Source organism: Acinonyx jubatus, chromosome C1 (assembly GCF_027475565.1).
Source record: "Acinonyx jubatus isolate Ajub_Pintada_27869175 chromosome C1, VMU_Ajub_asm_v1.0, whole genome shotgun sequence".
NCBI lineage: Eukaryota > Metazoa > Chordata > Mammalia > Carnivora > Felidae > Acinonyx > Acinonyx jubatus.
In genome coordinates, this window is record NC_069381.1 from 124364738 (window position 1) to 124380653 (window position 15916).

The 15916-nt window shown below is 36.3% G+C and overlaps 1 protein-coding gene across 3 annotated transcripts in view; it reads left to right on the top strand.

Moving 5' to 3' along the window:
- Positions 1 to 15916, top strand: part of ACMSD (aminocarboxymuconate semialdehyde decarboxylase) — a 58197-nt gene that overhangs the window by 41787 nt on the left and 494 nt on the right. For 2 of the 3 annotated variants that reach the window (XM_027055908.2, XM_027055910.2), the window contains 2 exons: positions 8771 to 8869; positions 13058 to 14173. In XM_027055908.2, coding sequence (XP_026911709.1) covers positions 8771 to 8869; positions 13058 to 13120 — 162 coding nt within the window. In that variant the 3' untranslated portion in view covers positions 13121 to 14173. Of the gene's footprint in view, positions 1 to 8770; positions 8870 to 13057; positions 14174 to 15916 lie in introns of those variants that run through there. The other variant, XM_027055909.2, reaches the window with a different exon arrangement.

A 15916-nucleotide genomic window follows, 5' to 3' on the forward strand; every position in this document is an offset into this window, starting at 1 on the left:
GAAAGCCATTGTCTATGTAGACAGTATAATTTCAGGATCCCAGAAGAAGCAGCCGTGGTAACTAAAAGGCCCACCATTAGAATTATTCCTTTGGGTTTATAGACTCTTTAGAAAAGTCCTCTAAAATGTAGATGTTGTCAAATGTTACATTAGCACAGATATCCTTAAAAATTGGTTCATGAGCATGGTGGATCCCAGGGGAATAGAATCCTAGACCAAAGAAGACAGAAGAAAGTTCTAGCTTTGGGGAAGTCAGAATCTGGTATGTTACTTAGGAACCTGAGATGTCATGAGAGCTTGGGTTTCCCCAAGAGCTTGGAAATGGGGCAACAGTCATCCAAGTCCATACTTTATGCCTCCTTAACCAGGATTCTCCAGGTAATCCCTCTAAAACACAATCAATTTGTAGTTATGAGATAACAGGTGGTAAAATAGCAATATAAAAAGTATTTTTAACTCATGAAGTATTTATTAAGCATCTATCAAGTGGAGGTTGTTATTAAGCAATAGAGCATGTCACCTTCATCATTTAGGACTACACTGAGGAATTTCTTCTTCCCATCTCTTCCCTGCTACTCTCTCTTCTTCCTCTGAACAAGAAATTCCATTAATTAGAACTTCATTTCCAGTTCTTCTATGCCCACTTCATTCTCCCTTATGAAATTCCTACCAAGTTAGAAATGGTTGAACATTTACCAGACAGTATCGATAAAAGTTGTACAGATAAAGGGCATGAAAAATTAACAAACCAGATTATCATAAGTGGGTAATTAACCTCCTATAGAGAGGAACTGTGATCAATAGCTACTAAATAATAATTGAATACTGCCAAACCATGAGTTTGGAGTTTGGCAAAAGGCATACATAATCAAGTTAGCTAGGAGAGCAGGGAAGTATCCTAACCAAGAAGGATGAAAATGCAGAGAAGTGGTTTTTATTTCTGCTTTAAAATTCTTTGCTCTCTCCATATTAAAATGGGACAACCCCCCTCCCCCACCACCAAATGTATTTGTATCCAGGAAGGCCATAATACTGAAAATGGAAGAATTCTTGACTAGAAAGCAAAATAAATTTCTAAATTTCAATTTCATGTAATATAGTTAACAAATGTAATATAGCATGGGACTTTTTAAAATTATGTTGTGTTTTAGAATTGTAAACAGCTTTAGCAAGAGGAGCAGAAATAAGGACAAATGAAGCTCCAGTGAATATAAAACAGGCAGTGCAGAAGGAGATCAGCTGTTGGCACAGATGTGAGTAGACATAACTTCGGGTCTTTAGGGCTTCCATCAGCAGGTGTATTTGCTTGGTTTTTTACAGTAATGAATACAAGAATCTAGAAATAGAGTTGTTAGTCCATCATGGCCTTCCTCTAACTTTCTTATACACTTTCCCACATTATTTCATGTAAATGTATTCATAAAACCTAGGAAAATTTTTTTTTTTTTTTCTGGTAAAGTGTCGTTTATTCTTACAAGAGGTCAAATTTAGCATATTCAAAATATATTTAAGGGGCACCTGGGTGGCTCAGTCAGTTAAACATCTGATTCTTGATTTCAGCACAGGTCATTATCTCATGGGTTGTGAGTCTGAGGCCCACATCAGGCTCTGCACTGGCAGTGAGGAGACTGCTTGGGATTCTCTCTCTCTGCCCCTACCACACTCATGCTTGCGCTCTCTCTCTCTCTCTCTCTCTCTCTCAAAATAAGTAAACAAACAAACAAACTTAAAATATATTTAATATTTCAGGCCTAGTAACAATCAAACTTCCCTCTTTCATACATTCAAGTATTCACTCCTTCAACACGCAAAGCCACTCTCAGATTGATTATATGCATGTCAGAGTTTTATTTCAAACATGTTTCAAAAACAGGCTTTCTGAAAAGTCCAATTCAAAGAATCCTGGCAGAGATATTTTATAGGGGAAAAGATGGTTAGTTATTTTTAGACTGGATTTTAAGAAAGAAGATAACTATCTAGTTAAGGACAATTAGCCTGTTTACATTATTGGTTACAATTCTTAGTCTAGTTTGAAGACTAATAGTCAATGTAGGGTATGTCCTAGGAGCTCTTAAACTCATTAAAGTCTACCAAAAAAATTATCCAAGTATTTTATCAAGAATGCTAATCTATGTTTGGTGACAAATGTTAACTAAACTTATTGCGGTGATCGTTTTCATAATATATGCAAGTATCGAACCATTATGCAAGACAGCTGAAACTAACATAATGTTATACATCAATTATGCCTCAATTTTTAAAAAAAGAATGCTCATTATTCACCAGGCAGAATAGATAGCCATATCAGGCCACAAAGCTCTGCCCCAGTTTAGATTTGGGACAACTTTTTTTCTCACATTTACTGGGGTCATTTTGTTCCTTGCTAAGTAATTTGGGTTGCACCTTCTGGACAAGAGGAAATTATTGAAAGAGCTTGAGCAGGGATGTGGCATGATCAGATTTATATTCAAATCAGCACTCTCTCCAGTGTTAGATATTGATTAAAATGGATGAGACCGGAATCAGTTATAAAATTATAGTAGTGGTCCAATTTAATTCAATAAACATCTACTCTGTACCAGGCCTTTGGCTCAGAGCTAGAGATAATTTCTATCCCACTTCTTAGCTGAGTGGAAGAATTGGAGACACAAGCCTGGCTCTACCACATACTAGCTGTGCAACTCTAAGCAAGTTAGTTTTCATCTCTGTTACCTTGTCTGTTGAATGGGGACTGTCACGACCAGTGCAACAAACACCGAGATCAGGGTCCTGAGGGTAGGGGAATGTAAGAAAAAAAGAGAGACGAGAAGACAGTTTGGGAACAGGAGGGTTCCCTGGGCTGATGGCCCAAGTGACGGCTTTATTGTTGCTGTACACAATCTTTTATAACGTAAGACTCTTATGGATCAGGTCATTCTAAGAATAAACAGGTTTCACATGATCACTGCCAGCCAAAACATTTAGTTCTGTGTACCTTGTGAACTTTCTGAACGGGTCACAAGAACTTGTTGATAGATTGCTAGCAAAACACAGTTCCCATGTTTGTTTCTACTTGACTGGGGGTAGAAAAAAGGGGGGTAACATTACTGCCAACACCTGCAGACCACAGGCTTCAGGAATTAACTTTCTCAGCCTTGACAAGGCTTTCATATGCCCTTGAAAGTGGGGGAATGGGAGGGGGAACCACCGGGTTGGCTGAGTCAACAGGGAGCCGTTGCTTGACCCGGTCTCAGCCTGGCACCGGGGCCCGGCCTCCCACAGGAGACAATGATGGGATCCTTCTAGAAAGGCTGTAACGAGGGTGTTTGCGTAGCTCAGTCAGTTGAGCATCTGACACTTGATTTTGGCTCAGGTCATGATCTCATAGTTCATGAGTTCGAGCCCCACATCAAGCTCTGCACTGACAGCGAAGCCTGCATGGGTTTTCTCTCTTCCACTCTCTCTCTGACACTCCCCTGTTCTCTCTCTCAAAAATGAATAAACTGAAAAAAAAAAAAAAAGACTTAAAAATAACCTTAAAATTGGACATGAAAGAGAGGCCATTACTACAGATCTTACAGAAATAAAAAGAAATAAAAAGTTATAGGAAAAAACTATGAGCAAATATATGCTAACAAATCAGATAACCTAAATGAAATGGAGAAATTCCTAGAAAGATGACAGAAACTGACTCAAGAAGAAAAAGGACATCTGAATAGACCCATAACAAGTAAAGAGGTTAAACTCGTAATTTTAAAATGTCTCACAAAGAAAAGCCCAGGACCAGATGGCTTCACTGGTGAATTTTACGGAAAAATTTAAAAAGAATTACAACCACTTCAATCCATCACAAATCGTTTGAAAAAATACAAATGAAGGAAACACTTCCTAACTTATTCTATGAAGCCAGCATCACACTGATACCAAAACCAGACCAAGTAATCACAAGAAAACTACAGGCTAATATCCTTTATGAATACAGATGCAAATTTCCCCAATGATATTTATTAAACTCAATCTAGCAACAGATAAAAAGAATTATACACTATGACCTACTGGGATTTATCCCAGGAACACAAGGTTTTTCAACAGACACACACACACACACACACACACACACACACACACACACACCAATCAATAGCATATTAATAAAGAACAAAAACTACAAAATCATCTCAATAGATGCAGGAAAAGTACTAAGCAAGATCCAACAGCCTTTAATGATAAAAACACTCAACAACTAGAAGAGAGCTTCCTCAACCTGATAAAGAGCATCTATTAAAAATCCGCAACTAACTAACATTAACACACTTAATGGTGAACTGAAAGGTTCTGCTTTCACCACTTCTATTTAATGATGCACTGGAGATTCTGGCCAGGGAAATTAGGGAAGGAAAATAAATAAAAGGCATCCAGATTGGGAGGGAAGAAGCATAAATATTTCAGATGACATGACCTTATACATAGAAAATCCTATGCTCTCTCTCTGCCCTTCCCCTGCTCACACACTGTCTCTCTCTCTCCCAAAATAAATAAATATTACAAAATTAAAAAAAGAAATGGGGGCACCTGGGTGGCTCAGTCAGTTGAGCGTTTGACTTTGGTTCAGGCCATGATCTCATGGCTGGTGAGTTTGAGTCCCGGGTCAGGCTCTGTGCTGACAGTGTGGAGCCTGGAGCCTGCATCTGGTTCTTTGTCTCCCTCTCTCTCTCTCTCTCTGCCCCTTCCCCACTCACACTCTGTCTCTCTCTCTCCAAAATAAATAAACATTAAAAAATTAAAAAAAAAAAAAAGAAAATTCTAAAGAATCTACAAATAAACCCTTAGGGCTAATAAACAGATTCGGCAAGACTGTAGGTAACAAAATAAATATATAAAACTTAATCATATTTCTATATACTAGCAATGAAAAATCCATAAAAATAATACATATTATAAATTTCATCTATAATAGCATTCAAAAGAATGAAATACGTAGGAATAAATCCAACTAAAGAAGTGCAAGACTTGGGCACTAAACTATAAAACATTGCTAAAGAAAATTAAAGACCTACATAAATGAAAAGACATTCCAGGGTGCCTGGGTGGCTCAGTCAGTTAAGCGACTGACTTTGGCTCATGTCATGATCTCGCAGTTCGTGAGTTTGAACCCTACATCTGGTTCTGTGCTGACAGCTCAGAGCCTGGAGCCTGCTTCAGATTCTGTGTCTCCCTCTCTCTTTGCCTCTCCTCTGCTCACTCACTCTCTCTCTCTCTTCTCTCTCTCTCTCAAAAATAAACATTAAAAAAATATGAAAAGCCATCCCATGTTCATTAAAGAGTGAACTTGTTGTGATGAGCAGTGGGTGATGCATGGAAATGTTAAATCACTATACTGGACACCTGAAACTAATATTACACTGTATGTTAACTAACTGGAATTTAAATAAAAACTTAAAAGAAAGACATCTCATGTTAACTGATTGGAAAACTCCATACTGTGAAATGGCAATAGTCCCCACATTGACCTACAGATTCAATGCAATCCCTATCAAAAATCCAGGTGCCTTTTTTTTCTGTTGCAGAATTGACAAGCTGATCCTAAAATTCATATACAAAAGCAACAGACCCAAAATAGCCAAAACCAATGTAAAAGAAGAACAAAGTTGAAGGACTCACACTTCTAATTTCACAACTTTTTACACAGCTACAGTAGTCAAAACTGTGTAGTACTAGCATAGGGCAGACATAAAGATCAACTGATTTTGAACAGAGGTGCCAATGGAATTAAATGAGGAAAGAATAGTCTTTTCAACTTATAGCAGGAAAATAACTGGGTATCCACATAAAAAAAACAAAAATAAAAATTAAGTTGTACCACTTATTTATACCCCACATAAAAATGAACCCCAGTAGATCAGAGACCTAAATGGACAAATGAAAACTACAAACACTTAGAAGAAAATATAGTTGTAAATCTTTGTGACCTTGGATTAGGCAATAGTTTCTTAAATACGACACCAAAAGCATAAGGAACCAAAGTTTTTAGATAAATTAGACTTCATCAAAATTAAAAACTTTTGTACTTCACATATACTTCTAGTAAAATGAAAAGATAACCCACAGAATTAACAAAATATCTGTAGATATATATCTGATAAACCTCTAACATTCAGAAAATATTTTAAAACTCTTACAACTCAACTATAAAAAAATAAATGGGCTTGAATAGACACAATGTTCTGAATAGCTATCTCTCCAATGACATAAAATGGCCAATGAACACATGAAAAGATGTTCAAGATAATTATTCATTAGAGAAATGTAAATTAAAACCACAGTGAGATATTATTTTATATCTATGATGGCTATAATTAAAAAGACAGACAATAGCAAGTGCTGATGAGGACTTGGAGAAATTAGAATCCTCAGACACTCCTGGTCAGAATGCAGAATGCTGCATCCACTGTGAAAAGTAGCTCCTCAAAATGTTAAACATGGACTTACCACATGACCCAGCAACCCCACTGATAAGTGTATATCTAGGAGAAATGAAAGCATGTTGATGTAAAAACTTTCACAAAAATGTTCAGAGGAGGGGTGCCTGGGTGGTTCGGCCAGTTAAGCATCTGGCTCTTGATTTCTATTCAGGTCATGATCTCTCAGTCATGAAATCTGCACACAGCACAGAGCCTGCTTGGGATTCTCTCTCACCTGCTCGCTTTCTGCCCCTCCTCCACTCATGCTTTCTCTCACTTTCAAAATAAATAAAAATTTTTTTAAAAAGTATTCAGAGCAGCATTATCATAATAGCCAAAAAGTAGAAACAACCCAATGTTCATTATCTGGTAAGCAGATAAATAAAACATGGTACATCTATACAATGGAATATTATTCCACATAAAAAGGAGAGAAGTACTGATTTAGGCTACAACATGGATGACCTTGAAAACAGTACACTAAACAAAAGATGGCAACATAATACATTATTCTGTTTACATAAAATGTCCAGAGCAGGCAATTCCTAGGGTAAATTAGTTTACCCTAGGAAGGGAAGAAAGAGGGAATGGGAAGTGCCTGCTAACAGGTATGGGATTAAATTTGGTATGATAAAAATGTTCTGGAATTAGATGATGGAAATGATTACACAAATTCAAAAATATATTAAAACCCACTGAATTATATATTTTTAATTTTTTTTTCTTTTCAACGTTTTTATTTATTTTGGGGACAGAGAGAGACAGAGCATGAACGGGGGAGGGGCAGAGAGAGAGGGAGACACAGAATCGGAAACAGGCTTCAGGCTCTGAGCCATCAGCCCAGAGCCCGACGCGGGGCTCGAACTCCCGGACCGCGAGATCATGACCTGGCTGAAGTCGGACGCTTAACCGACTGCGCCACCCAGGCGCCCCTATATTTTTAAAAGGTATATTTGTATTAAGCTAATTACATTCCAAAAGGGGCGAAGGGATCTGCTCCATCCCCAAACCCTAATGTTCTTTTCCAGAGGCAACTAATGTTACTTGTTTCTTGGGTACAATTCCTTAAATAGACTGCATACATACAAACATTCATTTGCGTATCTATATATTCCTTATTAAAAACAGAAATATGAGCATAGCAGATACATTGTCCTAGACTTTTTTCTCTTTACAATTTAACTTCAACATCATTCTACCTTACAATATAACTCAGTGATTATTCCATTTCAACATAGGTAAGTATTCCTCATTCCTCTTTATTTCTTAGATACACTATAATTTAGTTTGCTAGTCTTTTGATGCTACAAATAATGTTGCAATTAATTTTCTCATATATATTTCCATTACAAGTGTACTAGTGGAACACATTTCTAGAAGTAAAATTTCTGGTTGAAAATATGTGTTTTTCTTATTTTATTTTAATAGACTTCCATTATTGATTTAATGTCATTCTTTTTTACCGAATTACAAGTTCTCTGAAGACAGAGAACGTTTCTGTTTGTTGGCCAGGATAATCTAGATTCTAACACATTGCTTGACATACCACTTTATATATTTGTAGATGGACAAGCCTTTGTACTTTGTTGTACAAAGTATCAAATAGAGATTCAAGCCACATCATTAAAAAAAAAACAGACAATGTGTTCAGTTTATAGAGATAGGAATTATTTGGGCATTGGTTTTTGTTTGTCCTTACTTGTTATCCAGTTGTTTTTTATTTTCTCCCTTCTAACTCTAGTATGTTTTCAAAAATCATGGGACCAGGGGTGCCTGGCTAGTTCTGTCCATGGAGCATGCAACTCTTGGTCTCAGGGTTGTGAGTTCAAGCCCCACAATGAGTGTAGAGATTACTTAAAAATAAAGTCTTTAAAATATATACATATGGGATATATATATGGGATATATCCCATATATATATGGGATATGGGATATATCATATATATATATATATATATATATATATATATATATATATAGGATCAATTGCAATATGTCATTCTAAGAAATACAGAATCTTTATTTTATTTAAAGATATCAGCATGCTTTATTGAATAAATACTTGCTTCTTATATTTGAGAATTATATATTCAGTTATTTTAAAAAGGGAGGATGGAGGTTGATTTGCAACTTTAAGAAACCCAATAGTGACACCTGCTGGAGAAAAGGTCAGAATACGTTTTGAATTCATTAAATCTTTAACATTTTAGATCAGTTTGTTTCTATTAACTGGAAGGAATTTGTTATTTTATCATAGGAGTGCTTGTAATAAGTTAATATAATTGTATTTAGAGGAGGTTCTTTGATGCTCTATAAAAAATTTTTTTCAGGATAAAGTCATTTTGGGAACTGATTACCCCTTTCCACTAGGGGAGCTGGAACCTGGAAAATTAATAGAGTCCATAGAAGAATTTGATGCAGAAACAAAGGTATATGCCTTTTACTTCATGGTCTTCTTCCTGAGTTTTCCTGCTCTAATTCTTTGGTTTCAGAGTATGTACTTTGATACGTGACAACAAAGAACAAGGGAAACATTACACCTAATATTCCTAGAACTGTTACTGGAAATAGCAAAACTATTAAAGAGCAAAGGAAGATGTGGTTTATATATGTGTGTGTGTACACACACACACACACACACACACACACATATATATTACTCAGCCATAAAAAAAGAATGAAATCTTGCCTTTTGCAATAACATGGATGGAGTTAGAGTATAATGCTAAATGAAATGAGTCAGTCAGAGACAAACACCATATGATTTTTAGTCATATATGGAATTTAAGAAACAAAACAAATGAACAAAGCAGAAAAAAAAGAAACAAACCAAAAAACAGACTCTTAACTATAGAGAACAAACAGATGGTTACCACAGTGATGTAGGTTGGGGGATGGGTAAAACAGGTAAAGGGGATTAAGAGTACAACATCTTGATGAGGACCAAGTAAAACTACTGAATCGCTATATTATACACCTGAAACTAATACAACAGTGTACGTTAACTAACTGGAATTCAAATTTTTTTAACTACTTTTTTAAAAAGCTGAAAGCCAACCTAGTACAACTAAATTCATAAAGCAGAGAAAGAAAACTGTCAAGAAGCATATCACAATAACACATTTATGTTTACATGTTAGATGAATAAGAAAAATGCCTGTTTTTCCTTTAATATTTCTGTAACAAATCTACCAATCTCAAAAATTGTAATGATTCCCATTGTTTGGATCTTAAGACTAAAGTCTTGATTAACAGAACTCAAAGCACCAGAACTCTCAAGTAACAATTTTCTTCTTTCGGCATTTGACTTTTAGGGTGGGTAAATGATACTAAAATGTGCTATAATGCTGCCACTGCCTATTCTGCCCTTTAGGCTTATGAAGTCAGATGAGTTTATAATGAGATGCTGTGTCCCCAGATCCCCTCTCCTTTGTCATCCTCTTCCCTTCCTCACCCCTACCCCTCAACAGAACAAGTTCTTCCTAAGGGCCTCACCATTAATCACAACTGGGGTCAAGGGTGGCCAAAGATGAAGACATAGGGACAATTATTAACTGGGAAACTTCAGACTGCTTTCTACAGAAAGTCTCCCCTTTGCCACTTACCCATCGTAAAGCTCTGAAAGTCTTGGATTGTTAAATATTCACTTATTTAAAGTAGGAAGCACGGTGCCTAGGTGGCTCAGTTGGCTAAGTGTCTAACTCTTGATTTTGGCTTAGCTCATGATCTCGCGCTTGGTGGGTCTGAGCCCCACATTGGGCTCTATGCTGACAGCGTGGAGCCTGCTTGGGATTCTCGCTCTCCCTCTCTCTCTGCCCCTCCCCGACTCATGCACATCCACTCTCTCTCTCAGAATAAACATTTAAGTTAGCTTAAAAATAAATAAACAAATAAAATAGGAAGCTGTATGTAGTAAGGTTTTTTTTTCTTTTTCTTTTTGCAACAAACATTGAAAATGAAAAACTTTCTATAAAGGTAACCAAAATTACACTGAAATCAAATTATCCTAAGTATCCTGATTAAAACTTTAATGGAGGGGCGCCTGGGTGGCTCAATCGGTTAAGCATCTGACTCTTGATTTTGGCTCAGGTCATGATCTCACAGTTCGTGCATTCAAGCCCCACATCTGGCTCTGCACTGACAGTGTGGAGACTGCGTGGGATTCTGTCTCCTTCTCTCTCTGCCTCTCTCCTGCTTGTGCTCTCTCACTCTCTCAAAAAAAGTTAAAAAAAAAAAAAAGAACTTACAAAACTTTAATGGAATAATAACTACTATTATTTTATACCTCTAGTTTTTTAATTTTATGTGCTATGATGTTTTGTAATATTTCTTTATTTATTTTGAGAGAGCAAGTATGAGCAGGGGTAGGGGCAGACAGAGTGGAGAGAATCTCAAGCAGGCTCTGCACTGTTAGCATGGAACCCACCACGGGTTGAAGATCATGACCTAAGCCAAAATCAAGAGTCAGTCACTTAACCAACTGAGCCACCCAGGCGCCCCCATGCTTATGACTTTTAAGGTCAAAGTTTTTAAAAACTCTTGCATGAAAATTTTACACTGTCACAAATTCATGACATTCCTTAAAAGACTGCTCACTGTAATACTGTTTATAATAAAAGACTGAAAAGAATCTATAGGGGAATAGTTAAACAATAATATATCCATACAATGGAATGTATAAAAAAATTAAAAATCAATTTCCAAGATATATTGTTTAAAAAGCAAGGTACAAAACAACACATATAGTGTACTTCCATTTGTGTACAATATACTAACCATTTATGAAAAAACCTATATACCTAAATACAAGTATTTGCTTATATATGCATAAATACATTTGGGAAAAACAGACAAGAAACTAATAACTCTGGGAAGAAAAAGTACTGGTTGGGTGGCAGTAGTGAAAGGAAGCATCCATTTTGTATCTTTCGAATTTTGAGCCATATGAAGGTAAATCTCACTAAAACATTTTTTAAATGAAATAAACAAACCCATTTGATGACCATAACAACACTGGGAGGTAGACAGGTAGTTGCATTCCAGCATGCAGATGCAGAGGAGGAAAACAAGATTTGGATGCTGGGTGATTTACCAAAGGCAATATTAACCGTTGGATTATAGCACATGGACCCAATCCCAAATCCAACACGCCAAAATCTATCTTCTTCAAACGGTAGTTGGTACCAACCTATTTGTAAAGGTAAAGCACACAGTTTCTCAGAGCAGCAGGAGTCACTTCTAAAAGCTTTCTTTAGAGGGAATGGTCCATGTGTGGATCAAGGAAGAACCCTGAATAAGAGGTCCCTGCTCAAATCACCCACTCTCCACGGCTGTTTGAGAACCCTGAAGCCGTTAAGATACACTGAAATGCATTAATATCCACAAATGTTACACAACTCCATACATTTCCTTCCATTCTTGCCTGCCCTTTGCAAGCTGGACATATATCAATTAGGGTATCTCAAAAGTTACCCCTTAAGTCACAGGAGTTTCTTTGTGGAGCTGACCTAGTCTATAACTGGGAAGAAAGTGAAGAAAAATTTCAGAGTCCTTTTCTCATCTGAAATCTATAAATATACATACTTGTACCATATTCTGAGGTGCTTCATCTGTCACTTTTCTTGCACCAAAAGAGCTTACCTTTTATTCAGGGCCATGTGAAGGGATAACACATATGCCTAGAAACTGGAGGATGGCTACAAGATTTCTGGGCACTGTTTCCAGCTCTCCTGTCCCACAGACCTACAGTGTACCTTTTCTCTATGCAGTTGACCTTTGAACAACACTGAGTTAGGGATGCTAACTCCTACATCGAAATTCATGTATAACCTTTGACTCCCCAAAAACTTAACTACAAATAGCCTGCTGTTGACCACAAGCCTTACCAATAACACAGTCAATTAACACATATTTTGTATATTACATGTATTATACACCGTAATGTTACAATAACACCTAACTTTTTAAAAAACTTTTCACTACTTTTAGGTTACACAGTTTGCAAGTTTTTCCAAATTGTCACAAATCTCAAAAATTTTTTCCAATATATTTATTCAAAAAAATCCAAATGTAAGTGAACTTACACAGTTCAAACTCCTGTTGTTGAAGGGTCAACTGTATTTGCCTCTAAATAGTCCTTGAAACCCACTAGAGGGTCCTGCAGAGGTTTCCAAAGAAAGGCGTTTTTTCCTAAGAGAGCTCTCCCCCCTTATAATTCTCCTTTGTTCCCATGACCAAGTTTGAAACAGATTTCAAATAGTGGGGAAAAACAGGGGTCAAGAGATTCATTGTTTAACTTGCTAATATTTTTCTCTCACATTGGGAAATTCATCTTTTAAAAACCTGATAAAGACACTCAATAAGTATTTTAAAACAACCATTAAATAATGCTTTAAAAAAAAAACCTTGGGGCACCTGGGTGACTCAGTTGGTTGAGCATCCCACTCTTGACTTCAGCGCAGGTCATGATCCCAGGGTCATGGGATTGAGGCCCACACTGGGCTTCTGGCTGAGTGTGGAGCCTGCTTAAGATTCTCCCTCCCTCTCTCTCTCTTTCTGTCTCTGCCCCCCCCTCAAAAACAAAACAAAATAAAATAAAACTTTTTTTTCTTTTGCAGGATAGACTCAAAGCTGGCAATGCCCTAGCATTTTTGGGTCTTGAGAGAAAACAATTTGAATGACTTGCATTTACTACAAAGACAAACATTCAAGAAGATATTTTATTTTTGTTTTTAAATATGTATCACACATGCATTACTAAAATCTTATTTTGAACTATTTTATCCAGAAATAGGATATACACAAATGTTCTAAATTATTCATAACAAAAATGAGTCACAGAATTTGTTTTCATTCTGAAAAGCAATATATTATTTCATGTGCAAATCAAAAATGATTTTCCCAGCGCTTTTTAAATTAATGGCAGAAATAAAAACCAAATGTCATTCATGATTTATATGGAGAAAGACCAAAACCAGACTCATCCTGGAGGGCTGAGGTAGGTTCTCCACTTTGAGCAAGTATATGTGAATGGGGCCCAAATAACCTGTTTTCATTCACTTTTAACACCTTCCATTGGTCCACAACTGGACTGGGAATGCTTTAGAGTCCAAAAAAATAAGTGATATGCGCGCGCGCACACACACACACACACACACACACATATATACATACATATATATACACATATATACATACATACATACATATATATAATATATCCCATAATCCCTAGATAGTTTATAGTCCAATTAAAGAGGCAAGACACATGTTCATGGAATAATTACTAAACAATATATTAGGAGTTATAGAAGTTTCAGTAAGAAAAATTCATTTGGGTTCAAACTGGAGCAGATCTGCACAGAAGTTGGGCTGAGTCTCTAAGGATAGAAAGGCTTGTTCAGAGTTGGAGGATGGGAAATAGACAAAGGGGCAAAACTATAAGAACAGGGGTTTCAAACTGAATGAGAACTTACCTATTCTGGAAAACAGTTCCAGTCTATAATTTACCTTTACCAGAAGCTCTTTTAATTTAAAATACTGAGCAAAATGTGTAAAGATAGTTATGGAGATTGAGCAGAGTGATACCAGGGCAGCCTTATTCTACTTACTTCATTTATGGTGGTCTCATCTGGGCTGCTGAAAATGAACTTGGTCTTGGAGGGGTGATGAACATCTGTGGTTCATGTACCTCTGGCTGAATTCTAAAAACCAAATATAATTTTTCAAAATTACCCTCTTGCCTTGTATTCATTCATAGTTCTTTTCCCTTCCATTAGTTCAGAAAACCAAGAGTTCAGTATTGGCATGTAATTTTTAAGTTTTTTTGAAAAGTCAATACATGAATATATTAGAAGAGTTCAAAAAGATCAAATTCAACCTATCCTAAAAGGAACCCATTTTAACTGTTCTTTTGGATATTCTTGCAGAGATCATCTAGGACAATACAAGTACTTACATGTGCAGATTCCTTTGTTCATTTTACCCAGACAGTGGCATCTTGCTTGTTTTTTCTACTGAATACCTTGGTGACCATTCCACATTTAAGCTGCCTTCTTTTTATAACAGTCTATCTTCATTGATAACTTAAGTTTGGATGCATTCTAAAGCTCTACAATTAAACTCAGCCCCCACGTTTTATGTCTTTCATACCACAGTTTACATTTTTTTACCTTATGTATCCATTAACAAATTATTATAGTTACAGTTAATAATGCTTTTCTTTTAACCTTCACACAAGATTTAGAAGTGATTAACCCAACACCTTTGCAACATTAGATTATTATGATTTTTACTACATAGTTACCTTTATCGGTGAGATTTATATTTTCGTATGTTTTCTTGTTACTAATTAGTACCCTTTAATTTCAGCTTAAAGAAGTCCCTTTAACATTTCGTGTAAGGCCAGTCTAGTGGTGAGGAGCTCCTTGAGATTGTCTTTGTCCGGAAAATTCTTTATCTTTCAATTCTGAAGGACAACTTTGCCAGGCATTCTGTTGACAGTTTTGTTTTGTTTCCCTTTCAACACTTGGATGCCTTCTTCCTTTTACTAGCTGAACAGTATTACATTGCAATTCAATTCAAGGACAGTCATGCTTCCACTCTTTTGCAGTGATAAACTACTACTAAGAACACCCTTATGACTTAAAAATGTTGAAAATCTTTTCATATGCTTATTTGCCATCTGTATATCTTCTTTGTGAGATGTGGGTTCAGATCTTTTACCCAGTTTAAAAGTGGGATGTTTTCCTCTCAACAAAGTGGGTTTAGAGGAAACATACCTCAACCTAGTAAGAGCCATATATGAAAAACCCACAACCAACATCATACTCAATGGTGAAAAACTGAAAGCATTTCCTCTAAGGTCAGTATCAAGAGGATACCCACTCTCACTACTTTTATTCAACATAGTCCTCAAAGTCCTAGCCACAGCTCAGACAACAAAAAGAAGTAAAAGCCATGCAAATTGGTAAGGAAGAAGTAAAACTCACTATTTGCAGATCTTATATATAGAAAACCCTAAAGACTCCACCAAAAAACTGTTAGAAACTGATAAAAAATAAAATATCCAAGAATAAACTTAACCAAGAGGTAAAAGACCTGCACTGTGAAAACTACAAAACACTGACACAAACAAAAGGAAAGCTATCACATACTGATAGATTCGAAGAATCAACATTGTTAAAATGTGCATACTACCCAAAGCAATCTATAGATTTAATGCAATCCCCATCAAAGGTAACAGCACTCCAGATGATCTTATGTGTTAACTTGCCTCAAGATAAAACATTCCTTACTTGCTGACCTGAGTCCCTTGATCTGTAACAGAACTAATTTACTTTCTTTGAGATTTGCAGACCACTGATCTTGAGGAATAAGGACCAGAACTTTCCCAGGTCACAGAAGCCAGCAATTCTGTTTGAAGCCACCTAGGCTTTCTCATTAGCCTAAAATTTTTTTAGCAAAATGTTTTTCTT